Source organism: Gorilla gorilla, chromosome 5 (genome assembly GCF_029281585.2).
Source record: "Gorilla gorilla gorilla isolate KB3781 chromosome 5, NHGRI_mGorGor1-v2.1_pri, whole genome shotgun sequence".
Classification (NCBI taxonomy): domain Eukaryota; kingdom Metazoa; phylum Chordata; class Mammalia; order Primates; family Hominidae; genus Gorilla; species Gorilla gorilla.
In genome coordinates, this window is record NC_073229.2 from 45383314 (window position 1) to 45408926 (window position 25613).

A 25613-nucleotide genomic window follows, 5' to 3' on the forward strand; every position below is an offset into this window, starting at 1 on the left:
CATGAACACGAGGAAAGGGACGTGCAAGGCAGTGTTGAAGAAACATCAGCAGGTCTATTTGAGGTTCTCACCAGGTATCTTTCCTGATGGTGGGATGGGAACTTGGGGCCCTGTTGTAATTCCAGATCCGGGAAACTGCTGATTTCTCCTTCTCCCCAACTCTCCATACCATCTCCTTACCACTCTCGTTATGATAATTGTCCCATGGTGCATTAATTCTTTTCCAGCCTTGTCGTTCAAACACTTATGTTTCCTGTAAGTACCATTAACAGCTTCTCTTGAACTGGTTTCTCTAAAAATTCCTCCTTTACCTTTCTTCTAAAGTGTCGGATCATTTACCTTTCAAAAACGAGGACTAGGTCTGGTGGCTCATGCCTAGCGAGACCTCATCTCTACAAAAAATAATAATAATAAAAATTAGCCAGGTGTGGTGGTGTGGGCCTGTAGTCCTAGTTACTGGGGAGGCTGAGGTGGGAGGATCGCTTAAGCCCAGGAGGTCTTTTTAGAAAAGAAAAAAAATAAGAAAGAAAGAAAACGTAAATGAAATTGCTGGAGAGTAATGGCCACCAATCCTATGCCTGACCTGGAATTGGAAACACAAGGCTTTCCTGAAGACAGAGAAACTGAAAAAACGGGAAAAGCAAGTTGGTGAAAAGAGCAAAATAAAAGTTTCAGAAGGGACTTTCTTGACATAGCACAGGTTGAAGGAGTATCAAAGGTCTCTGTTTGGGCCCTTGGCTGGGAAAGCCCACATTCGCTGAAAGTGAAAGCTGTCCGCAGACATAACACCAAAGGGTTAGGGTAGGAAGCCCCTTTTCATGAATTCAACGGCAGGGATAAGGGTGGGGGTAAGGTGGGGCTGCGTGGGTACACCAGGCGCCCGGAAAGCTGCAAAGGGCGTTAGGTCAATATGCAAAAATACTTCTAGGTCAATACGCAAAAATACTTCTAGTGTTGGGAAAGAAATTTTATTGGGGACAGGAAACAAGCGAACTGGCTAATATACTTTCTCTCTAAGGAGAGTAGTCTGACTTAATGCCTTCCTCGATTCTCTCTAAGTAAGGGCTTCTGAGGGCTTTGCTCGACTTTTCTCCTGTTTCTGCTCCTGAGCCCAAAGCAGCTCCTAAAGAAAGAAATGTCAGGTTTTGAAGCATGTTTGGTAGATTTGGAAAGGGCAACTCGCAACTTGAAGGGGATTGTTGGAATCAACTGGTTCTAGAGTGAGCTGATCTTAAGAGGCCAAGAGGAAAAAAGAAAAACCGGGAAAGAAACAGTGAAAGAAAAACAGACAGAGGCAAAGCAGTGTAACAAAAAAATGGCTGATCACCTGCATGATAAATAGGAAGCGTAGAAGCACTTTTTCATCAGCAGAGTGGCGCAGCGGAAGCGTGCTGGGCCCATAACCCAGAGGTCGATGGATCGAAACCATCCTCTGCTAAAGAACGGGTTTTTTTTTTTTGTTTTTTTTTTTTCCGTTTTCCTTCTTGAGGAATTACCTTCCACAGTTATGGGGAGAAGATGGCCTCTAAATATATATTATATATATTATCTCTCTCTCTCTCTCTCTCGCTCTCTCTCTCTTAAAAGTCCTTTCAGAGGCTGTATCTCACTTTTAGATAAGTCTTCGGCATTTTCCTTCTCCTTTCTCCAAATGTTTGCGTAATTCCTTTCTTACTCATATCTTATTTGGAAAGGCATATCTTACTTGGGAAGAGGAGGTGACAATTCTCATGTTTACTTCCAATAAATTACCTATCTTCCAGTGAATAGAAAATACACTGACGTTGAATATAATTTTATATTTTCTTGCACTCGAAGGCAAAACACTGTTACTGACTTTTGCCTGAGACCATTGGTTATTGTAAATCGTCATTGTCTTTTTGCTTCTATGGGAGCCTCCTGCTTCTTTTGCTCTTTTGTTCATTTCTATGCATGATTTATTAAATTCATTTCGTGTACTGTGAATTCTTCTCTAAAGCTATCTGTTACAATGGCCAAAAGACATCATTTATACCCTCCTCCTTCCATACTTACAGAAACTAGACCCATGGAATGTTATGAGAAAGAGAAGCAACAATGAAGTTAAGTGTAAAATGGTTGATTCTACTTGGACAGATTTTTTTAAAAAATGTAAATGGTAGAAAACATAGGGGTACATTTAAAGCATTTTGTGAATCAGAATTCCATGGGCAAACTCAGAAGACCAATAATCTTTATTTTGTCTGCTTACCTTCTAGAAGCATTTTAACTAACTTTAAATGTCCAGGCATAAGAGATTGGTTGAATAAACTGCAACATGGACTCAAAGAGGAAGCGCTATGGGGCTACAAAAAAGATATAATTTCTAGGAGATAGTGTTAAGTAAAGAAAGTGCAGATGAATATTATAGTAGGCTGCCTTTTTTCAAGAAGGAAGGGGAATTAAGAAAACATACACATACTTGTTTTTCTTTCTGAAAAGAAAACATAGTGAAGATAAACCAGAAAACAGTGAATCTGGTTACCTAAAATGGTGGTAAGAGACTTGGGGGAAATGGAGTGTAAGGGATATGGGACGCCACTTCTCTGAGTTTACCTTTTGTTATACCTTTAACTTTTGAAAGCATGTGAATGTTTTACTTTTTTTTTTTTTAACGGGAGAGGTTCTCTGTGTGAACATGTTGACTAAATACAAAAGGGTTTTAAAAGGTTTTTGCTTCTTTAAAATTTCTGAGTCATCGTTTTGGCAAAATAAATAACTTATAGCAATCTGGAATTCCCAAAATCAAACATCGGTTTCAAAAATCTCTTCCCTGGCACCTGGCTTTTTGAATACTTCAGCGGGCCCCTGAAGTGTCCAGAAAAGAGAGGTAAACAGGATTATTTGACACGTTTAGGTACATGGGATTGCCAAAATGATGCTCAATCTTCTTTAGGCTATATTTTTGTGAATAATACTAATATATATTTCAAAATTGTATGGGATTTCTAAAATAGTATAAGCTATTAATTATAGTTATGTTAAGTTATTGTAAACTGCAGAAACAACCAAATTTTCTTGTATAAAGCTACTAACCCAAGTAAAACAAAAACTTAATTAAATATCAAGAAAATAATTTCATGTTAAACCAGCTAATACTGAAATTGTTTAAAATAGTTTATAACCAATGCTTGATGCCATATTCCTGGGAAAACAAAGCTTCAGATATGTTTGGTCACATGGTCGCCCATTTAAACATTTTATAAAGGAATTTTATTCATTTGTTATTTTCTTTTTCTGTTTATTTTTTTCTTTTTAAATGGTTTCATTTTATGTGCAAATAATGAACAGATGTTATACTCATAAATTCTACTTTCCAAAAACAGCAGCTTTTTAAAAGAAAACCATATAATAACTTTTAAAAGGCACTGGGATTCCTCTGCTTTTAGAACATTGCTAGGCTAGAAAAATAAAGTTTGTTCTACCAGCAGTCACAAGTTAGAACTGAGTATTCTCCAAAATGGAAATTCTAGAGTGTAGTGTCACTCCAGGCAAAGATTATTCAGTTCTCATCCCCAACATCCACAACTACCTATCAGAAGGGTTAAACCAGGTCAAAACAGTCCAGAATAATTAGGCTTCATCAAACAATGTCATTATGCTCTTCTAAGATACAAATAAACCAAAACAGGAAATACTAAAATCAAAATAACATTTGACACTGTTATACAAATTGTTAGTTCCTTGTTGTATCCCCCCTTCTATAACATTAATAAAGGGAATATTTTATTGCAAAGAATATTTTATTGTATACATCACTAGCCATGAATTTTTGCCATTAGTTGTTATACAAATGCTGTCTAGTGCCATTATCCAAATAGCATAACCATTTTACATCCACAATTCACTTCTATAGTTAGAAGTAGAATTTTCATGATTTACATACGTACATCTATCAGTGAAGATTTAACACTGAGATGCAATCTAACATTCGTAATGTCTGATGTTTTGCAGATGTCAATGTAGGAAAGATATGTTTTAATCACTTTTCATTTAAGTGACCTTATGTAAAAAACAAACTAATAATTTAGCAGTTCCAAGTCTGTAAAGGACATTTTCAAATGTACATAAAAGAAATGGTTACAGAGATTTTTAAGACGTGTTTTCCATGCCTACATGCTCTTGTAACTGCTGTACCATTTTCTCTTCCAACTGCTTCTCTTTGCCTGCAAGAGGGGCTTGAATAAGATGGATGTTTTGCTTGACTTCTTTGATACCCTGAACTTTCTGTAGCTCTTTATTTTTATTCAGTCTGTTCATTATAAATTTAGCTTGGCATTTCTGTTTGATTTCTTCAATTTGCTTCATTGCATCAATAGTTTTATTCCATAGCTCTCGCTGGTATTTGATAGGTTCATTTCTACGTTTTTCAAATTCAAATGAATTATCCACTGTAAGCTCTTTACCAGCTGCATTCTGGAATGCTTTGATCCACCTAGCTTTGCGAGGACTGCACTTCTTTTTAAAGTTTTTATGACATTTAGATTTACAAAATCTGAACAACTTGCAATTGTTGTGGACGAACATCATGCCGTGACCAGGGTAGAGGGGCCCTGAACAGAAATAACACTTCTCGATACACGTGTTGAACCCACGTGGGTCCCCACCAAGCAAACACCAAGCTTGAGAGCTCATTTGTTATTTTCAGTGCATGTTTTCTGGTTGTATAAAAGGTTTCCGATGCAAGAGGGCTGATGTTATAACAGTAGATTACTACAGTATATTTTCAACAGGCAAAGAAAGCTTTTTATGATTTGAATCTTCTAGAAGCATCAGAGAAAGACTGTTCTTGCCATTCACGCTACAACAAAACTTTGGGACCTTGAACTTTGAGTTCATAATCTCACAACTGAGAAGGGTCCCTCCAAGCTCTTGGAGCTGTGTACCCACTGGAACCCTTAAGGTAAAATTAACCAAATAAATTTCTCCCAAGAAGAGAATGGCATCCTTACTATGAACAGCTTTTCTCAAGTTCACAGATTAAGACTTCTACTGTTGTGAAACTTATTTTCGAATATTTTTTCTTGCTTATGCCTCTACAAAAAAATAGAAGTGGAAAAGGTGTCTGTTATGTGCACTTATGGTGTATACTCTTACTTGCGAAGGAGTTTGTAACCAGCTTTTTAAATGGGTAAACTTATACTTTGATAGATAAAAGATGAAGGCCCAATGTAGGTAAGAAACTTTAAAGGTACATGCTTTGCCTCATAATCAAAAACAAAACATTGGTTCACTCCTCTTAACCCACATCATGGGTTAAAGAGAACATTGCCGGAAGGCCTTCACTCTTCTAAAAAGGCATCATTTGTTAGGTCCTTTTTCCATGGTTTAAAGAAAAAGAAGCAATGATTAGAAATATATCCCTCACAATAGTTTCTATAGCAAATTCTACTGTAAAGGCTATAGTTACACAATAGACTGTAAATTATCTTGTGAAAGTTATGATAGAATTGGCTAAACAGAGAAGTATCTGTGCAGCTGCTGGCACTTGTGGCCTATGGAAAAATACGTCAAATGAAGATTACAGAAATTCAGTGGTAGAGGGTTGACAAAGAAATTGCTAAGTCAAGTGAGTAAATTCTTTATGTAGCTGATCCTTTGATCTATTTGATTTTAAGAGGTTTGGTTTATGGGGACCTTGGGTAAGGAGCACACTCCAAACTCTTGGTATCATCCTCCCAATAGTCATAATAATAGTCTCCCTGGTGCACTGCATTCCCTCGAAGGTTTTAAATGCTTGCATGTAGCCATCTCCAGAATGTCAAATGGTCTCTCTTCAACTGGAATAACAAGAGCTGAAGGAAATGTGCAACCATGAGGACCCCTTAACCTATGAATGATGTGCTGAGACCAGAAGCCCAAAATGATGGTAACTGAGAGTGGCACTAAAGCCCTAAGTTTTGGTTACACTCTCACCTAACTGAGAACCTGACCAAAAAGGGGAAATTTTTTAAACAAAATTCTGGAAGGCCATTGTTTTGGACTAGGCTCATGCACTAGGCCCCAACAAACCAAACCAATCCAAAAGGGAGTCACTTCTGCTAAGACTTTAAGGAAACACATAGATTCTAGAACAAACCAGGTTTTGTTTTTTTCTCCTGCAAATCTCTATAACAAACATTTCTGAGAGCATAGGTATCCACCCCCGAAGTTCCCATTAAATCTTTTAACCAAATTCATTTCCTCTTGCTTAGAAACCATCAAGCTTCAGATGATCATGTAACAAAGGTTCCAGCCACCTCCATGTGAAGACACCACCCCTGGCCATCAAGAAGCTACCTTGCCTTCACTAGACAGAACAGGGAGAGAGTTCCATGATCCACAATAGGTAGGGACTACGCCCCAAGGTAGCATGAAGCAGTTACAGAAAAAAGACCATCAGTCCCTCTGCCTCCCATAAAGATTTATGGGGATCACATCTCTCAGGGAGGAAATGAGACAGGAAAATGAGGTCTGGAGGCAGGGAACATAAGGCCAATTCATACTTCAGCTATAAAAGGAAATATCCTCTCCATAGGGCATATGCTGTAAATGACTTTGTAACTTTATCTCATCCTGTCTGTTTACATAGGGCTTCCGAAGTAACAAATAGAATTCTCTAGGGGTTAAACTCCTGAAAATTCTGTAAAGGGGCCTTTGAGCCCCTAGGTTCAGGTCCACTCCCACACTGTGGAGTGTACTTTCATTTTCAATAAAACCCTTAATTCCTTCATTGCTTTGTTTGTGAGTTTTGTCCAATTCTTCGTTTAAGACGCCAGAACCTGCACACCCTCCACCGTTAACAGTTACCTAAAATGGCGTTGGTGGTAAGAGACTTGGGGGAAATGGAGTGCAAGGGATACGGGAGGCCACTTCTTTGAGTTTACCTTTTGTTAGACCTTTAACTTTTGAAAGCGTGTGAATGTTTTACCTTTTTTTTGAGACAGAGTCTGACTGCATCACCCACACTGGAGTGCAGTGGAGCGATATGGGCTCACTGCCACCTCCGCCTCTCAGGTTCAAATGATTCTCTTGCCTCAGCCTCCCGAGCAGCTGGGATTACAGGCAAGTGCCACCTTACCTGGCTAGTTTTTGTATTTTTAATACAGATGAGGTGTCACCATATTGGCCAGGCTGGTCTTGAACTCCTTACCTCAGGTGATCCACCCACCTCAGCCTCCAAAAGTGCTGCAATTACAGGCATGAGCCACCGCGCCCGGCCAACCTACATTTTCAAAAACTGTTAAGGATGGGTAATGGAGAAAACTAAAGTTGAACGCAAGTTAAAGCAAATGAACTCAATTTTATTCCATAGTACGACTACATGGAAAGGAAAAGAACATAATTTGTGGACAGGGCATTTGACAGTACGCCTTCACTCTTTGGCCAAGAGAGTGAGGATGGTAAGGAGACAGGGGTGTGTGTATGGAGAAATGCAAACAAATCTTTAACTCTATTTATTTATTTGGTTAGTTGTTACAATCACCTACTGAACCTCTTTTAATGGATAGTTTTTGTTAGTAGATGGGCAAAGCAATTCCAAAACTATTGTACGTGTATTATATGATACAGCAGGTGAGTAAATATGCTAATCTTGTTGGAATTAGGGGTCTCAATGTGGAAAAAGGGACACATACAAATATAGAATGGGAGAATATAAGAAAGAATCCTGAAGAAATGAATGGATTGAAATGGGAGGTATGGGTGTGAGCTCATGATTTTTTTATTTTTTATTATTTTTTATTATTTTATTATCTTTTTTTTTTTTTTTTTTTTGGAGACAGGGTCTCTGTCCCCCAGGCTGGAGTGCAGTGGCGTGATCTCGGCTCACTGCAACCCCCGCCTCCCAGGTTCAAGCGATTCTCCTGCCTCAGCCTCCCGAGTAGCTGGAATTACAGGCACATGCCACCATGCTCACCTAATTTTTTGTATTTTAGTAGAGGCGAGGTTTCACCTTGTTGCCCAGGCTGGTTTCGAGCTCCTGAGCTCAGGTGATCCATCTGCCTTGGCTTCCCAAAGTGCTGAGATTAAAGGCATAAGCCACCTCACCAAGCCGAGCTCATGATTTCTAAAATATGTATATGTATTTGTATGGGCATGAATACATGTGTATATATGCAGATGCACATGTGTAAGTATATATGATTATATGTGTATACATGCACATGTATTTCCTAGGTGTTTCCATTAAAAGGACCAAGAAGCAGATATCATAGAAGCAGTTAGTACACTATGCCCCCGGATATTCCTCTCTAATACTCTTCCCCACTGAAAGAAATCAGGAAATTACTGAGAAATGGCTGAATTTTGGGCTGGGGCAGGGTAGATGCAAATTAAGTCTGGAACAACTTGTTATGCAGAAAATAAGAACATGTTCAAAAGAATGACTGTGGCACTTTGGGGGGCCAAGGCAGGCAGATCGCAAGGTCAGGAGATCGTGACCATCCTGGTCAATGTGGTAAAAACCCATCTCAACTAAAAATACAAAAAAAATTAGCTGGGTGTGGTGGCATGCGCCTGTAATCCCAGCTAATCGGGAGGCTGAGGCAGGAGAATCCCTTGAACCGGGAGCCGGAGATTGTAGTGAGCCAACATGGCACCACTGCACTCCAGCCTGGCGACAGAGTGAGACTCCGTCTCATTTAAAAAAAAAAAAAAAAAAAAAATGATAGTAGCAAGCTACAAGGATCCAGAGGCCACTCGAATGGTTTTCCACTATGAGCAGGTACAGGCAAAGCGACCTCCAAAGTCCCAGGGCGATGAGAGGCCAAACAAAGTTTGACAAATCCAGTTTCTCAGAAAGAAACATTTAATAAAGACTTACAAACAGAAACCACATCTTGGGCTGCAGCCCGAGAGGGTGGATCCCTGCACTCACCCTGCAGAAAGTATCCTTTCTATAGCAAGCTTTTAGGGTAAAATATGAACAGCTGATTACACCTCAGACTGTCTTGCAAAACCCATGGCCACTGGGGAAGTTAGATAAGCATCTTTATGAGGGGTTATTCATGCTACACACATTGTTTTTGACCTTGCTGCAGAATGCCTTGGTATGCAGGAGTCAAATATTAGTCATTATGATTGTTTTACTTCAAGATGGCTTTACTCCGGCAAGGCAAGAGGCTATGTTCCCAAAAAGGGGCTCTCCCTAAATATGGGTAAAGTTGAACATCAATATAATTAAGGACAATAATGAGTTATAAATCACTGGGGAGAAAAGATTCCATGAGTCCATATCAATGATAGACATTTAAGTAAAATGGAGAAAAGGGAGGAGTCTTGCTTAAAATAGAATGTTGTGTGCAGACTAGTAAATAAGTGGAGAAGGCTCCAGGGAACACTTTATACTTTGATGATGCTCCCTTAACCTGCTGCATCTCCACCATCAGTTCTCACACTTGACTTCCAAGCATGAGCTATGGTGAATTTTTTTTTTCTGCCCAAACTCCACCTCCCACGACACTCTTTAGCCCTCTCCTCTGCCCTCACTTTATTTGCTTTAGTTCAGTACTCATTCCTCCGATCTCAACTTGACTTTAATGAGGCTTCTCTGGCTTCCATTATCTCAGCTTAGCTGCCTCCATCTATAATTTCTCAGCACCCAAACTGCCCTCATCATAACACCACACGTTTTAGTTTCTTTTTAATATCTCCCTCTTACCCTCCAGCAAGCTATCCCAGTGCAGGGACCAGTCTTGAGATCTTGTTCCCTTTAGAGTCCCCATTGCTTAACACAGTGCCTAGATCAGGATAAGAGTTCATCAACACTTTGCTGGGGGTAAGACTTTCACCCAGTTATGATCTTCACCAGAACCCAGGATGGCTCAGTTTTACATTTTGTCCCAAGGCTGTCTGCACTGGTTGTTCCCAAATTTCTTCTCTCCATTCTTCCTTCTTCACTAATCCCAACCCTGCTTGCTTTTAAAGGGTGCATGTTTAACCATGATTAAAATAGAAGAGCTTGTGGAGTCACTGAAAGATGGGAACCTGTTTGCATGGTAAGGATTGAATTCATAATGGAAAAAGGTTCTCGTTCACATCATTTTTGGCCAGTGGCCTCTGGAGAAAGAGATCCGCACGTGCGATTCTATATTTAGTTGTATACATTTAGTCGTTATTTGCAGAGGCCTCATCTTCTGCTTCAGTGACCAGCACCTGGAGGAGTTATCAAAAGTTTGTGGAAATGAATGGAACATTTTGAGGCCTCACCCATAGTAAGCAAAGACTTACAAGGAACCTGTTTTGCATTCACCAGCCATTTCATTCCCAAGGCTTCACAAAGGAGAGCTTGTCCTCTCAGTAATCCTGACTCCTTCCCACTTCTCAGAAAGACTACGTTCTGCTGTCCTCATCGCTGCTTTGCTCAAGGGAAAGTCTGGCCAGGGGCTGGGAGGTGCAAGGCCCTGGTAGCGCAAGTAGACATCTCTCTGAAAAGCTGTCATTGTCACATTGCAGGTCATGCGTTCTCACATGCGCTGCATTTGGGAAACTGACCTTTACTTCCCCAGGTCACACCAGCTGGGATGATTTTCACCTTTGGTGTTGGAAAAGATTTTTCGTGTCTTGTTAGTTTTAGACGAGAAATATAATGAGGTCTCCCCATAAAAGTCTGAAATCTTCCCATTTGTTAGGATCATTCCCTTGCCACCTCCAGGGTTTTACAGTTTGGAATTCCAGGAGGAGAAATTCACTCTCTCTCCTGCCTCCGTGCTTGCAAGTCATGAATAATTCTTAGCCACCCTGGTTCTGGGTTTGTTTGGCGGAGAAACTCAATGACGGAAGCACGTTCTCACCTGTGCGGTTCTGATGAGGCTAAAATCAAAGACTTTCTCAAGTGTGTGTTTCTATTTGGGGCAAACTTCACGCAGAAAGTCTGAATTCTGCAGGGACCGTTTTTGTTTTGTTTTGTTTCGTTTTTGCTGCTAACCATCTGAGTTCATGAGGCAGTGAGCCTTCTTACAAATGAACTACGTTCCCCAGCATCCAGGTTTTACTTTTAGTTTTTAATGAGAAAGCAGAGGTAATATAAAATCAGAAAAAACTCTCTCTTTAGGAAATAAATCAGCTTATAATTAAATGTAAACCATGATGCAACCTCAAAAGACCTAAATGCTTTTGAAAACCAGTTATGGTGGTGTCAATTTCATTTGAATGCTTATAAGCAAAAGGAATTTAGGAACTAGCAAACTGATTAGCAAATTACTAATCCTGTTGAAACAGCAGTCTCAAGTAAAGTTACTTTGATTGAGCTCGGTGATAATTTTTTTTTTTTTTTTTTTTTTTGAGACGGAGTCTCGCTCTGTCACCCAGGCTGGGGTGCAGTGGAGCGAGCTCGGCTCACTGCAAGTTCCGCCTCCCGGGTTCACCCCATTCTCCTGCCTTAGCCTCCGGAGTAGCTGGGACTACAGACTTCCGCCACCACGCCAGGCTAATTTTTTGTATTTTTAGTAGAGACGAGGGTTTCACCGTGTTAGCCAGGATGGTCTCGATCTCCTGATCTCGTGATCCGTCCCCCTTTAGCCTCCTAAAGTGCTGGGATTACAGGCGTGAGCCACCGCGTCCGGCTGTCGGTGATAATTTTTTCTGCTGCATTTTCTTGCCATTCATTGTAAAGTTAGAGGAATTATCTTGTCAAATGGTTTCTGTGAGATTGTTTTATCAATCAGATTCATATGGGTTTCCTTTTTTTTTTTTTTTTTTTTTTTGACAGATTCTCACTCTGTTGCCCAGGCTGGAGCGCAGTGGTGCGATCTTGGCTCACTGCAACCTCGGCCTCTCGGGCTCAAGCTATCCTCCTGTCTCAGCCTCCTGAGTAGATGGGATTACAGGTGCCTGCCACCACGCCTGGCTAATTTTTGTATTTTGTCAGAGACAGGGTTTTGCCATGTAGCCCAGGCTGGTCTGGAATTCCTGAGCTGAGGTGATACACCTGCCTCAACCTCCCAAAGTGTTAGGGCATGAGCCACTGCTCCTGGCTTCACAATCATATAGGTTTTCAAATGGCATCAAGATTTATAAAACTTGGGCCGGGCGCGGTGGCTCACGCCTGTAGTCTCAGCGCTTTGGGCGGCCGAGGCGGGCCGATCACGAGGTCAAGAGATCGAGACTATCCTGGCCAATATGGTGAAACCCCATTTCTACTAAAAATACAAAAATTAGCTGGGCGTGGTGGCACGCATCTGTAGTCCCAGCTACTCGGGAGTCTGTGGCAGGAGAATCGCTTGAACCCGGGAGGCGGAGGTTGCAGTGAGCCGAGATCGAGCCACTGCACTCCAGCCTGGTGACAGAGCGAGACTGTCTCAAACAAACAAACTTGTCTGATAACTGTGCATAATTATAAAATTAGTAGCGTTCAGTTTTGGCTCTGGCTGAAAATTTTTTTAAAAAACACTGTAGTGAAAGCAATGGGTGTCATTAATTGATTAATTGTACTTATTGTCATCCTTTCAGATGTATCACTGCTTAGAATGAAATTTACCGACACAAATTCTTAGATTCATGCATAGTATAAACACATCCATGCAACTTTAGGATTTGAAACTGCCATTTAATCTTTAGGTATTTAGCTACAAGTTATAAACAAGCTTGCTGTGATTCTAGTGCTTCTGACAGTTTCAAACCTTAAATGTAGTCCTCAATATATCTTAAAAAGAGCACAGTGACAATATTTTATCATTGGTTTACTTTGTGCATGGGCAGGAAAGGAAATAAAGAAAACAAAACAGAGCTAACGGAAGAAATAGAGAAGGAAAAGGGAATAGTGGGATAAGGAAAGAGAAAAATAGGAAGGCCAGACTGCCCTTGAGGTGTGGATCATGAAAATCAAAAGGTGCCATTGAGAGATTAACCCTTGTTTTCAAATTAACCATTCTTTTCAAAATTAACCTTTGTTATACAAACTTGAGCTTTATCATATTTCCAAATATCTGTTTTTCTTTTAAGAAAATTTTTATCTTTTAGCTTGGCCCAACTTTGGGACATATTCCAAATATCTCAAATGAATGCCAAAGTCACCAAGGTCTGTTTGTGACCTATTGTTGTTTTCTGGATCTCTTCAAAGCCTGCAGGGTTCCCAAGGAAACTCTACTGTGCTTAATGGCACCAACATCTTCATTATGAGTAAGGTAGCCAACCACTGGGCCAAAGCATTGGAATCCGACTCCTGGGGTTTCTGCACTCCAGACTACTGGTTCATATGTAAGCTCATCAACAGCCTAATGGGTTCTTAGTTCTTTACCAGAAGCTGGAAACTACAAAATGGAATATTTGAGTCTTCAACCTCTATCTCTTTATCTCTTTATTCCCACGTGCCTGAAAATGTTGAATACCGTAGAGGAAGAATGCTTTCGGGATATAAAATGAATTTTAAAAACTAATCAAAAGATCCCAGGCTGCAGTGCATTGGCAAGATCTTGGCTCACTGCAGCCTTCGCCTCCCGGGTTCAAGCGATTCTCCTGCCTCAGCCTCCCGAGTAGCTGGGATTACAGGTGCGTGCCACCGCACCCGGCTAATTTTTTTTTATTTTTAGTAAAGACGGTGTTTCACCGTGTTAGCCAGGATGGTCTCGATGTACTGACCTCGTGATCCGCCCGCCTCGGCCTCCCAAAATGCTGAGATTATAGGCTCGAGTCACCGCGCCCGGCCCAAAGGTGATTTTAAAATAAATTGTGACGGCACAGCTAACTTTACCTATGAAGGAAAACAAAGGTAGACCTCTCAAGTGTGTAAGAAATTAAGTTTCAGATAGATTACTGATTTAAATACAAAACATAAAACAACAACACATGCAGAGGAAATTAATAAGAGAACTCAGAAGAAAAAAATATTGACTTGGAAACTGTTACACAAGACATATTTGAGCAAGAATGGCTTAATAAAAATATGCTTCTATGAATGCCTTCAAAATCATAATAAAAATACAAACCATCTTAAATCAAATGTACACAAATAGGAAATTTACAGAAAAACATGCACTTGAAAAATAGAAACGAAAGAGTCTGAGCATGAGATGACAAGGGAGTTGCTTTGTCCTATTACAGTATTATTTTCATCAAAACACTGTCTTTAAGCTATTTTAATCCCTTGGAATCTTTAAGAATTGTAAAAATATTTTTGTGCTTTCACACATTGTTTTCCAGTGGTGTTCTAAAATGTTTCTTTACAAATTTAAATCATTCTAAAGAATGTAATTGCCAGCATCTGATGAAATACAAATTAGAAGTGTCTAATGACTCAGTGAAATTTGTGTATTGGAACCTAAAAGCTAACAACCTGGCATGTACTAGAATTCTTTAAAAATATACTTATCATAATTATATTTAACAGTTGAAAACGTGCGTAAATTCTTTTTCTATCTTTAAAAGATATTTCTATTCCATATCTTCCATAGAATTTTAAGCCCACTATATTACACGTTTATGCTTAAAGGCTATGACTGACTGATCACTCCATCATAGCATTCTGAAACAGATTTAAAATTGATATATAATTTTTAGTCACTACCAGTAATTATCTGTATTTTAAGTGTTTTTCCTCTGGCTTTAGTTGTTTTTAAATTTAATGGTGGTATTATGCAATCAATAAAAATTAAGTATATAATATTTGATAAGTACTTATAAATATATAAAAAATAAAATTGTGTTGAAAATATATCGTTTATGATGCCTTACAAAAAAAAAAGAAAATATATCATTTAACAAAAGGGATAAATCTTCCCACACCCCATTTAACTCGTGTGTTTGTGAATAAAAGCTCCAGGATGGAATGAGAAAGGTGTGTAGAAATTGCATAATTGCCTGTATATCACAGAGAAGTCATACGACTGAAACTTCGAAGAAGTCATACGACTGAAACTTAAAATGTCGGACTAGGTCCCACCGAGATTTGAGCTCGGATCGCTGGATTCAGAGTCCAGAGTGCTGACCATCACACCATGGGGCCAAGCTGTTAGCGACTTTCCCTGAATTCTTTCATGACCTAGTTCTTCTTTTCTAAAGTCTGATGTGGTTTTCCAATGTCAGCACACCCCACCCTTCGCACCCCAGACCTTTCCTTCCAGGGGGTTCAGAAACTTGGTGCCCCCTCGGGCTTCTGTTTCTTCACTGGAAAAAAAGTGAAGTCGTCGAACAAAACCGAGCCCTTATCGTGTGCCAGGTTTTGTGACTAGTGTTCTGTATTGTTACCTCATCGAACGCTCACAGTAACCTGGTGAGATGCGAACTGTTGTCTTTATTTTACAGGTGAGGAGCCTGTGAGAGACCTGAGATCTTTCATTCTGCTTTGTGATCAGATCCTATTGCTTTCACAAAAAAACGTCGTTTATTAGGGGTGGTGTATGGCGCGTTTGAGGACGTGCGTGGAAAGATTTTCCCAAGTTGCAGAGGAGACGTTGGTGTTTACGGAAAACTGAAATAAGTGAACTTGCAAGACAAGACTGGAGGAAAATCCCAGCATTCCTGGGAGCTCAACTGAGGGGGCGAAGGGAAGGGTGAAAGGAAAGCCCCTCGGGAGTTTCCCGGGATAGCGCGCGGCCCCACGGGCTTCCTACTGCCGGCTCACCAACGGGAAATATGCGCAGGGGAGACTCCCAAACGGACACAAAAAAGATTCCTCATCCCTGCTTCTCATACCCGCTTTTTCGCACATACACAGGAGCCCATACTGTGAAAATCCACCCCCTACACCACAGCTGATTGCTGTGATGGGTCTCTGGGGATGTTCTCAGTCGGCCCTACCCTAGCATCTTTATAAACGCCTCCTGGTGGCTTTTAGCTGAGTAGGAGCGCCACGATATTCAGTACACATTTAGAAGCGAGCGCTTCAGCAATTTCCTTAGTGGTAGAGAGGAATGCAGCTCTGCTCCAAGTAGTTTAACCTAGATTCGACGCCTGTTCATGGACAGCGTGCTTAGTGCAAATTGAATGTAACAGTTTGCAGGTTGGGGTTGGTTTCCGGGGTTTCAGATTTTTAAACGGACACACGGACACTCTGGAAGTGGTCTTCGAGGACCGCATGCGCCCTCTTGTGGACGACAACAGTTCCCAACGCCAAACAAACAAGAAAACCACAACCCAGTAACTCTCCCTGCAAATACAGTCTTCTTCTTATCAGGATTCCTACTGGATTTCTTTGCAACGGAATTTTTGCAACTGGCTGTCATTAGGCAAAATCTTTAAATTCAGTGTTTTCTGGAAAGCTGGGTTGGGAGTGTTCCTCAATCCTAGACTAGGTCTATGAGAAACAAATTCACCGTCCAAACCCAAAGAATGGACTCAGAGACCCGGAGAACAGCAAAAGTGAGAGTTTAACGACGATCTTGCAAGATCGGTTGTCTGATGAGCAGGCACACCCAGCACACTTTGAACAACCGATTTATCCCGTGGTGCGCAGGTCCCTCCCCGGGTTCCTCACAGGGTGAGTACTATGGGGTCACAACCTTCCCGGATGTCGCCTATTGATTGTTGGTTAGAGGCTTTAGGTGTTTCTTTAGGGTTGTCTTGCTGCATTTTGTTGCAGCCCACAATGCATTGCAATCCTAGTTAGCTCGGGGGCTCTTCAAGTATTTGACTTATGACCTAAGTAGCTGGGCAGGCTGATAAGAACAGACAAAACGAGCAGTGTTGCAGGCTAGTAAACTTTCATCTTAGACTGAACTTTGGTTCGGGTGAGGGCGACTAAGAGGCGGGGAAAGAGAGGCGAGCCGATAAGCAGGCATCGCTATCCAAGCAGGGGCCTAGTGTATCCTGTTTCTTCTGTAATTTGCTTACCTAAGACGATTTAAGGCACTTTGTCTTGGAAATGGACCACTGTATACATGATTTCCTTTAGGTCGAGGATGGTCAAGGACAGTCCTGTTTGCACAGAGGTGGCAGGAAACTCTCAGGAGAGAGGGTAAAAATCCTCCAAGGGAGATTACAAATTTTCAAGCCGTGGTGGAGACGAGAAAAGTTCCTTAAAAAAAAAAAAAAAAAAAAAAAAAAAGTCCTTACAAAGAGGATGATTTCAAACCTGAGTGGAGAAAGCCCCATAGATTTCTTGTCCCTGGACATAACCAGCCAGACATGAATATACCAGTTCAATCACATTTTCCAGTGCCAAAGAGGAAAATAGTTCCTTTTTTTTTTTTTTTTTTTTTTTTGAGACAATCTCCCTCTGTCACCCAGGCTGGAGTGCAGTGGCACGATCTCAGCTCACTGCACTGCAACCTCCATCTCCTGGATTCAAGCGATTCTTGTGCCCCAGCCTCCCAAGTAGCTGGAATTACAGTTACCACACCCAGCTAATTTTTGTATTTTTAGTAGAGACAGGGTTTCATCATGTTGGCCAGACTGGTCTCGAACTCCTGACCTCAAGTGATCCACTGGCCTTGGCCTCCCAAAATGTTGGGATTACAGATGTGAGCCACTGCACCCCGCCCTAATGTTCTTGACCATGTGGGGTACGTGATAGGTTAAAAAAAAAAAAGTGCACCACGTGTAGAACGGTGCCTGTGTCTTGAGCAGCGACTTCTGGGTTAGCATAAAGAATACATCTGTGCTTTTCCTGGGCTATCTCCTATAGCCTTCTCAGACTCTCACTCTCAGGCCAACTGTGATGAGAGCAGCAAGTTGAAACTCTATCGACCATGGTGAGAGTAAGTGCTGGGTTCAGAGGTTACCGTCTCCTCCCTGTATTCTCAGAAAGGACACAGGATTTATTAGCTTAAATCTTTGCTTATAGATAGCAATTAAAAATCTTCAATTTAATCCAGAATGTTTAGTTACTACCTTCCAGAGGCTAGGCTGGTGTCAGGCCGTGGGCTCCCTACAACCGATAAGTACCCAAACTAGGCATATATGGACTTCTGGACCACTAGCCAAGAATGTAGTGAAAGGAACCTTTCTTCCAAGGTGAATTCTCTTCCAAAAATGTGAAAATATAGTGATCTAATCACATACCTCCCATCCCTATTTTAGCTATTAACTGAAAGCCCTCATTAAGATACTGTCATAATTGAAATTCATCCCCAGGGAGACTTCTGCTCCAGTCTTGGGTGAAGACTTGTTCTTAGAGTGAATGTAGACTTGGGATCAGTGAAGGAAAAAGAGTGAAAAGAAACTTGTGAAGAAGCAGAGCAGAAAGATGTGCAACCAAATGGAGACAGGCTACCCTGGATTCCAGGATAATCAAATCACATTAGATAAAAGTTTATGCACTCAGCAAGTATTTTTGAACGAACATGAGCCAGGCAAAATGAAACTGAAAAATGAAAGGTGAAAAAGACCACAGTACTGGTCTCTCCCCTAGGAGAACTTGCTGTCTAGAGTAAGAGGGAGAGCTTATTAAATGAGAATTAAATTATGAGGTGGTGTGAGAAGGAGATTGAGGGTGTTAAGGAGACATAGATGGGGCATCTAAGCTCCTATAAAGGGAGCCCAGTAAAGGCCTCAGTAAGAAGGTGTGGAAGGTCTAAGTTAATATTTGAAGAATGAGTAAAAGAACTAGCTCTCATAACGTGAGGGTGGAGGGGAGAACAAAAATGTTTTGCAAGTAGAAAATGAGAAGAGAGGGAAAAATTAAAGAATAGAAATAATTTTACCATGGCCGGTGACTAAAAGCTAATTTTGGGCTCTGTGTGTGGCAGGAATGGTGATGGATGAGGCTGGAGATGTGTGCAAGTTAGGGTAGCAATCACTAAAATGCAAAAAATCTATCTCAAGCAAAAGGGAAAGGACTTGTGTGAGAGTCTCTAAGATGACAGCAAGGCCTGTGTGCTGATGAGCTGCTGCCAACAGTTTGACATTACCATGCCTGTCAACTTAATCAAAGTGCAGAGGCTTTACCAAAAATAAGTCTAAGAAAGAACTTGAGAAATTTGCAACCAGGATAGGATGAGGTGGCCTGACCATTTGCTAATCCAGTACACTTTTCATGTGTGGGCTTGAATCCCATCCTCACTGAAAGTGTTCCATGGAGAGTGAAGCCTGGAGGGACAACAGTACCACTACAAGTTTGTTAACCTCAAATCAGATATTTATCACTTCTCATGTTAGATACTTTTTTTTCCCAGTGATAGAGTAATGTGGTCATTCTTTTAAAAACAGGCATTTCTCTATTATGCACACATACATGCCTTTCTAGGAATCAAGACATGGGGAGACATTTCAGACAGGCGCCTCTGTCCCATCTGTGTCGGGGAACAGGTTACAGAATTAGGGAGTTGTTCCTGGTAGTGTTGATTGTGCACATGGGCTTGCTTCCACAGGTGGTCTCACACTTCTGAGGACTGACATAGATACTACTGCTAAGCAGATACTATGATGTATGGTGGACTGGGTTACGAGGAATCACTTTAGTTTTAAGAGACAAGATAACTGGGAGAAGTGGGGGGAAAAAGAAAAAAACAGCCAAGAAGGTCCCACCGAGATTTGAACTCGGATCGCTGGATTCAAAGTCCAGAGTGCTAACCATTACACCATGGGGCCGCCTGTAAGCTTGTTTGACCAGGTTTTCTTCTGACAAATATTTATCCCTGAGTCACTAGCTTTTAACTGCTAAATATGAAACAATGGGTTTTTAAACAAAACTGTACTGCCCTCTACAGGAGTATTTTGGAAATACCTGGGTGTTTTGCTTGTTTCAATGACTGGGGCACAACTGGCTTTCACAGGTCAGAACCAGAGATACTGGGAATCTTGCAATGCTCAGGACAATATTGCATAAAGAATTAACCATAGGAGTGCACAATTTTTGCAAAACGACCTTGGATCTTTCATCTAGGTTTTCTGGGGCCTTTTGTAATAGTAAAATCCGTGCTCCCATCCTTGTTTGTACTCTCCCACTGAATCATCCTCTCACATACAATTACAATGCTGTGTAGGATCTTGTTAGGATTTTGACTTTTATTCTGAAATGCGAAGTCACAGTTTCTGGTTGGATGTCCTGAGAGACTCACCTTCAGAATCTTGAGCTACTCTATGACAAGTCTGACCACTCTGAAGCCACCATACTGTTAGGTAGCTCAGGCCACACATGTAGATGCTCTGGCTGGTAGTCCCATGCCTCAGCCAGCATCATTTACCAGCTATGCGAGTGAAGAGGCTTCCAAATGATCCCAGCCTTCAGCGGTTATCCCAAGAATCACCCTAAGCTGGTGAGTTTACACCTGATGCTCCAGACATCTTGGAGCAGAGGTAGCAATCCCTGCTGTGCTCTGTCCTATTTCCCGACCACCGATTCCAAGAATATAATAATATGTTTGTTTTATGCCATCAAGTTTGGGGCTAGCTTGTTATGCAGTAATAATAACCAGAATAACTCCAGAAACAGGAACTGTATCTATCTACAGTGAAAAGAAAATAAATATCAGGACCCCAAATCACTAAGATAAAGGGAAAAGTCAAGCTGGGAACTGTGACAAGCAAAGCTGCCTCCCATTTTACTCCTAAATAAGATAGTTACAAAGTTTTATTTTATTTTATTTTATTTTATTTTATTTTATTTTATTTAAAGCTACATACCTCAGGCCGGGCGTGGTGGCTCACGCCTGTAATCCCAGCTCTCAGGGAGGCAAGAGGTGGGAAGATAGCTTGAGCCCAGGAGTTCGAGACCTGCCTGGGCAATATAACAAGACCCCGTTCTCCAGAAAAAGGAAAAAAAAAAAAAAAAAAAAAGACAAAAAAAAAAAAAAGCGTAAAGCTACATACCTCCCTCACAATTTGCCCACAAGGAAATTCTTTGTGGACCTCAAGATCTTTACCCTAAAACAGTTCTGTTGAATTTCACCCTGGCAATGTAAGTTGATAGCTTATCTTCACAGAGGCAGGACAGAAAGTCATCCCTCTGTTCACCTGAGACAAATGCATATCTGATTGCTTCTTCTGCCCTATTGTTTATGTAAAAATGCAGATTCACTAAGTGGACTAAGGAATAAGTAATTATTTCTCTATCTGTCCTCACATGTAAATTGTGTATTAAGGGAAAGGCTAATCAGAGACTCGAAAGAATGCAACCTTTTGTCTCTTATCTACCTATGACCTGGAACCTTCCCCCTACCCCACATTTTGAGTTGTCCCTTTCCAGACTGAACCAATGTACATGTTAACATATTGATTGAAGTCTCATGTCTCCCTGTATAAAACCAAGCTGTGCCCCTACCACCTCGGGCACATGTCATCAGGAGCCCCTGAGGCTGTGTCATGGACACGTCCTTAACCTTGGCAAAATAAACTTTCTAAATTGATTGAGACCTGTTTCAGATACTTTGGGTTCACACTACTCTCCAGTGTTGCCCAAAAAGCCTGTCTCAAATTTTTTGCCACCATAAGTAATGCCTTAGTGAAGATCAGCGTTCACGTTTCCTTTGCTATGTATCTTCAAAAATGGTGTTTACAAAATTGTTGGCCTGGGAGTCTGAAAGAGTGGGATAAAATGCGGAAAAGTAAAAAACTTTAAGTAGATGATTAAAGAAAATCCCCCCAAAGATACCCTCTATGTGCTATGTATTGTTATTATATGAAGCAATAATAAGACATTTGTTGGGTATCATTCACTGAGTATTGCATTTCATGCACTGGTCTTGGTGATGGGGTACAGCTGAGGCCAATACTCCTTTATTAGAATTTATCCCTTTATGCATCATTGTACAAGAATATCATTTGCTTTCCTAGATCTAGATCTTAGCAGGGGCAGAGCCATTTTCTCTTTTTTATTTTGTGGTGCATTTTTTCAGCAGCTATTTAGAAAATGTGAAGGTTTTTGAGGCTCTATGCAGGAATCATTTTGGGCTAAGAGCCAAGAAGGTGAACGATGAAGCTCAAAACTTCTTACCCATCCCATGGCTGTCTTTGCTCCAACCACTATGGCCTAACCTGCTGTTCCCAGAACATGCTAAGCAGAGGCCTGCCTCTGGTACTTTGTGCTCATAGTTCCTTCTGCCCCAAACAGCTTCCCCCAGGTAGCAATATACTCTCTCACCAGTTTATGCCAATGACAGTTCAATGAGACCTCATTTGTATGCCCTCTTTAAAAATGCAATCTCCAGTTCCCTATCCCCTTTCCTGCTGTATTTTTATCTAAACCACTTATCAAGGTGATGACATGTTATGGAATTTAATCCCACCTCAAAGTACCATAAGAACAGGAATTTTAGCAGGCTATTTTCAGCATGTATTCTCAATGCTAATATATTGTCTCTCATATATTAAGTGCTCAATAAATTTTTTTTGGTTAAGTAAGTTAATTTCCTTTAAGCTGGCTGATGTGGTCATATAGAGGTAAAATTACTGGCTCTGAGTGATTTTCCTCACTTATAAGTATAATTTGCAGTAATTTCTATATTATTCTTTTCCTCTTAATGCATGGTGATAATTATTTCCCTGTTACATATGTCTTTTTTCTTTGTTTGTTTGAGACAGAGCCTTGCTCTGTTTCCCAGGCTGGAGTTCAGTGGTGCAGTCTTGGCTCACTGCAACCTCTGCCTCCCGGGTTCAAGTGATTCTCCTGCCTTAGCCTTCCGAGTAGCTGAGATTACAGGCATGTGCCACCATGCCCAGCTAATTTTTGTAATTTTAGTAGAGATGAGGTTTCACCATGTTGGCCAGGCTGGTCCTGAACTCCTGACCTCAAGTGATCTGCCCACCTCGGCCTCCCAAAGTACTGGGATTACGGGCATAAGCCACCATGCCTGGCCTACATATATCTCATTCATTGTCTTATTCAATCATACAACTTCCTGATAAAATGAGGCTGATTTTCACCCCTATTTTGCTGTTAAGGAAACTGGTATAATGAGTGTCACTGACTTGTTTGTGATCACACAGTGGACAAAATGGCATTTGTTTCTTTGTGGTGATCTCACAAAGGTCAAGATGACCTTAGATCCTCAGTTTTGGCTGTTTTTTTTTTTTTTTTTTTTTTTCTAAACCAAGGAACCAGGTTCTAGCTCCTACGTTTGTTCATTGCATGGAGAGGAACAGGAAGATCTGGGGGCCACTGAATGGAAGATTAGATCCATTTTCTTGGTTAAGCCTGTAGGTTTTCTCGTCTCTTTTGCAGCACAATTGCAAAAGAATTGCAGCACAATTCTTATGAATGGCAATATCTTCTTTTAAAATTCTCAGTCTGTAGTCTTCTTGTCCATACAGAAAATAGATTTCAGGTCAACACATTTGATAGTTTGGACTGTGCTAACTGTTCCAATATTTGAGTACATCTTTTGGGGATGTGGGAATTTAGTGTTGTAGGCCTCAAGTGGGGTTCGTTCCCAGAATTTGGAGAGACTATAGAAATATAACCTGGTTGGCCAGGCACGGTGACTCATGCCTGTAACCCCATCAATGTGGGAGGCCGAGGCAGGTGGATCACCTGAGGTCAGGAGTTCGAGACCAGCCTGGCCAACATGGAGAAACCCTGTCTCTACTAAAAACTTTTAAAAAATTAGGCGGGCATGGTGGTACGTGCCTGTAATCCCAGCTACTTGGAAGGCTGAAGTAGGAGAATCCCTTGAACCCGGGAGGTGGAGGTTGCAGTGAGCTGAGATCACACCATTGCACTCCAGGGCAACAGAGTGAGACTCCATCTCAAAAAAAAAAAAAAAAAAAAGAAAAAGAAATATAACCTGGCCATAATATAAGCATAAATAAAATCGATGACATTCTTTCAAAGCTTTTCTTAGTCTCTTATGTTTCTCAGATATTAAATAATCGGGCCAGGCGCAGTGGCTCACGTCTGTAATCCTAGCACTTTGGGAGGCCGAGGCGGGCGGATTAACTGAGGTCAGGAGTTCAAGACCAGCCTGGCTAACATGGTGAAACTCCATCTCTACTAAAAATACAAAAAATTAGCCGGGTGCAGTGGCACGCGCCTGTAATCCCAGCTACTCGGGAGGCTGAGGCAGGAGAATCGCTTGAACCTGGGAGATGGAGGTTGCGGTGAGCAGAGATCGTGCCACTGCACTCCAGCCTGGGCGACAGAACGAGACTTCATCTCAAATAAAAATAAAAAAAAAAATAGTCAAATGCAAAATAAAGTAACATTCCAGCAATTTAATGACAGATATTGAAGCCACCTTTGCAAAATTATGACTGAGACAGTGAAAGAGATGGAATTTAACCAACTCCATCTTGCTTCTAACCTCCAAGCCATCCTTGTTCATTCCTGGGTGTAGGCTGAACTAATTTAGGGAGAAACTTAGTTTGTAGTTTATAGTTTAAACAAAGATGGTAACAGCCCTTTCCCAAAGCAGACCTCCTTCTTGCCTTGGGACTGGATTGCCTTTGTAGGACTAACATTAGCTACAAGATTAAAAATTATGGCAGCTGGAGGCTACAAGATTCTAACCCTCCCTAACTGCTCCTAAGATCAGTGCTTGAGATATTTTGCAGACGCTGCACTCAAGCTGGGTCAGATAGCACCACCCAGATCTATTAACTGGCTCATCTGATCCTGTAGCCCCCACCCAGGAACTGACTCAGCACAAGAAGAGAGCTTCAACTCCCTATGATTTAATCTCTGACCATTCACCACTCCTGGCTCACTGGCTTCCCCCCATCCACCAAGTTATCCTTAGAAACTCTGCTCCCCAAATGCCCAGGGAAACTGATTTGAGTAATAAAACTCCAGTCTCCTGCACAGCCAGCTCTGTGTGAATTACTCTTTCTCTATTGCAATTCCCCTGTCTTGATGAATCAGCTCTGTCTAGGCAGCAGGCGAGGTTAACCCCTTGGGTGGTTACAATATGTACATGGGAAAGTGGTTGGCCTGCTTGGAATTGGAACAAAGGCAAACTAAGCATGATGATTATCAATGAGTTGTAGCCCAAAACCAACCAAGGAAGGACTATTAGTTCATGCTAGATTGCCTGTGTGGCTGTTTAAGACAGGTTTCCACCAACAGTAAGAGAGACAAGTTTTAATCCCATTCAAAATTATGGAACTATTCCTTAGTAACCAGGCTGTTTCATTTACTTTGATTTGTTACTTACTAAAGCAATTTCTGATTAACAATTTGTGGTCAGTTCTAAGTCCAGGCACATCTTCCACTATAATTAACACAATGAGTTCTAGCTTTACTATTTTCTTATAAGTTTTGTTATTGTGAATATATCCCTCAGATGCAAGCATCCCAATAAAATCTCTGCTTGAAAAGGCCGGGTGCAATGGCTCATGCCTGTAATCCCATCACTTTGGGAAGCTGAGGCAGGTGGATCACCTGAGCTCAGGAGTTTGAGATCAGCCTGGCCAACATGGTGAAACCCCGTCTCCACTAAAAATACAAAAATTAGCTGAGTGCAGTGGTGTGCACCTGTAGTCCCAGCTACTTGGGAGGCTGAGGCATGAGAATTGCTTGAACGTGGGAGGCAGAGATTGCAGTGAGTGGAGATTGCACCACTGCACTCCAGCCTGGGTGACAGCGAGACTTCGTCTCAAATAAATGAATGAATGAATGAATGAGTGAACGAATGAATAAATAAATAAATAAATAAAATTCCCGCCTGAAGCATTCCATCAGTACATCCAGGTTATAACAACCGACACTCATGGAAAATTGCAGAGGAAGACAGGCTAGGGGAGAATGTCAGGTTTGCAGGACCTTCTTTGGTATGGTACAAATGTGTCCCCCAAAATTAATGTGTTGG

The 25613-nt window shown here is 41.2% G+C and overlaps 1 protein-coding gene and 2 non-coding genes across 3 annotated transcripts; 1 reads left to right on the forward strand and 2 right to left on the reverse strand.

Moving 5' to 3' along the window:
- The first annotated feature begins 1366 nt into the window (after nt 1–1366).
- Nucleotides 1367–1438, forward strand: TRNAI-UAU (transfer RNA isoleucine (anticodon UAU)). The gene has a single exon. It is a non-coding gene; the product is annotated as a tRNA-Met (tRNA).
- Nucleotides 1439–4110: 2672 nt separating this feature from the next.
- On the reverse strand, nt 4111–4653 carry LOC101146163 (probable ribosome biogenesis protein RLP24). Its single transcript, XM_055390504.2, has one exon. It carries the CDS (start codon nt 4651–4653, stop codon nt 4111–4113), a length of 543 nt encoding a protein of 180 aa, XP_055246479.2.
- Nucleotides 4654–19389: 14736 nt separating this feature from the next.
- TRNAQ-UUG (transfer RNA glutamine (anticodon UUG)) lies at nt 19390–19461 on the reverse strand. The gene has a single exon. It is a non-coding gene; the product is annotated as a tRNA-Gln (tRNA).
- Between the last annotated feature and the right edge of the window lie 6152 nt (nt 19462–25613).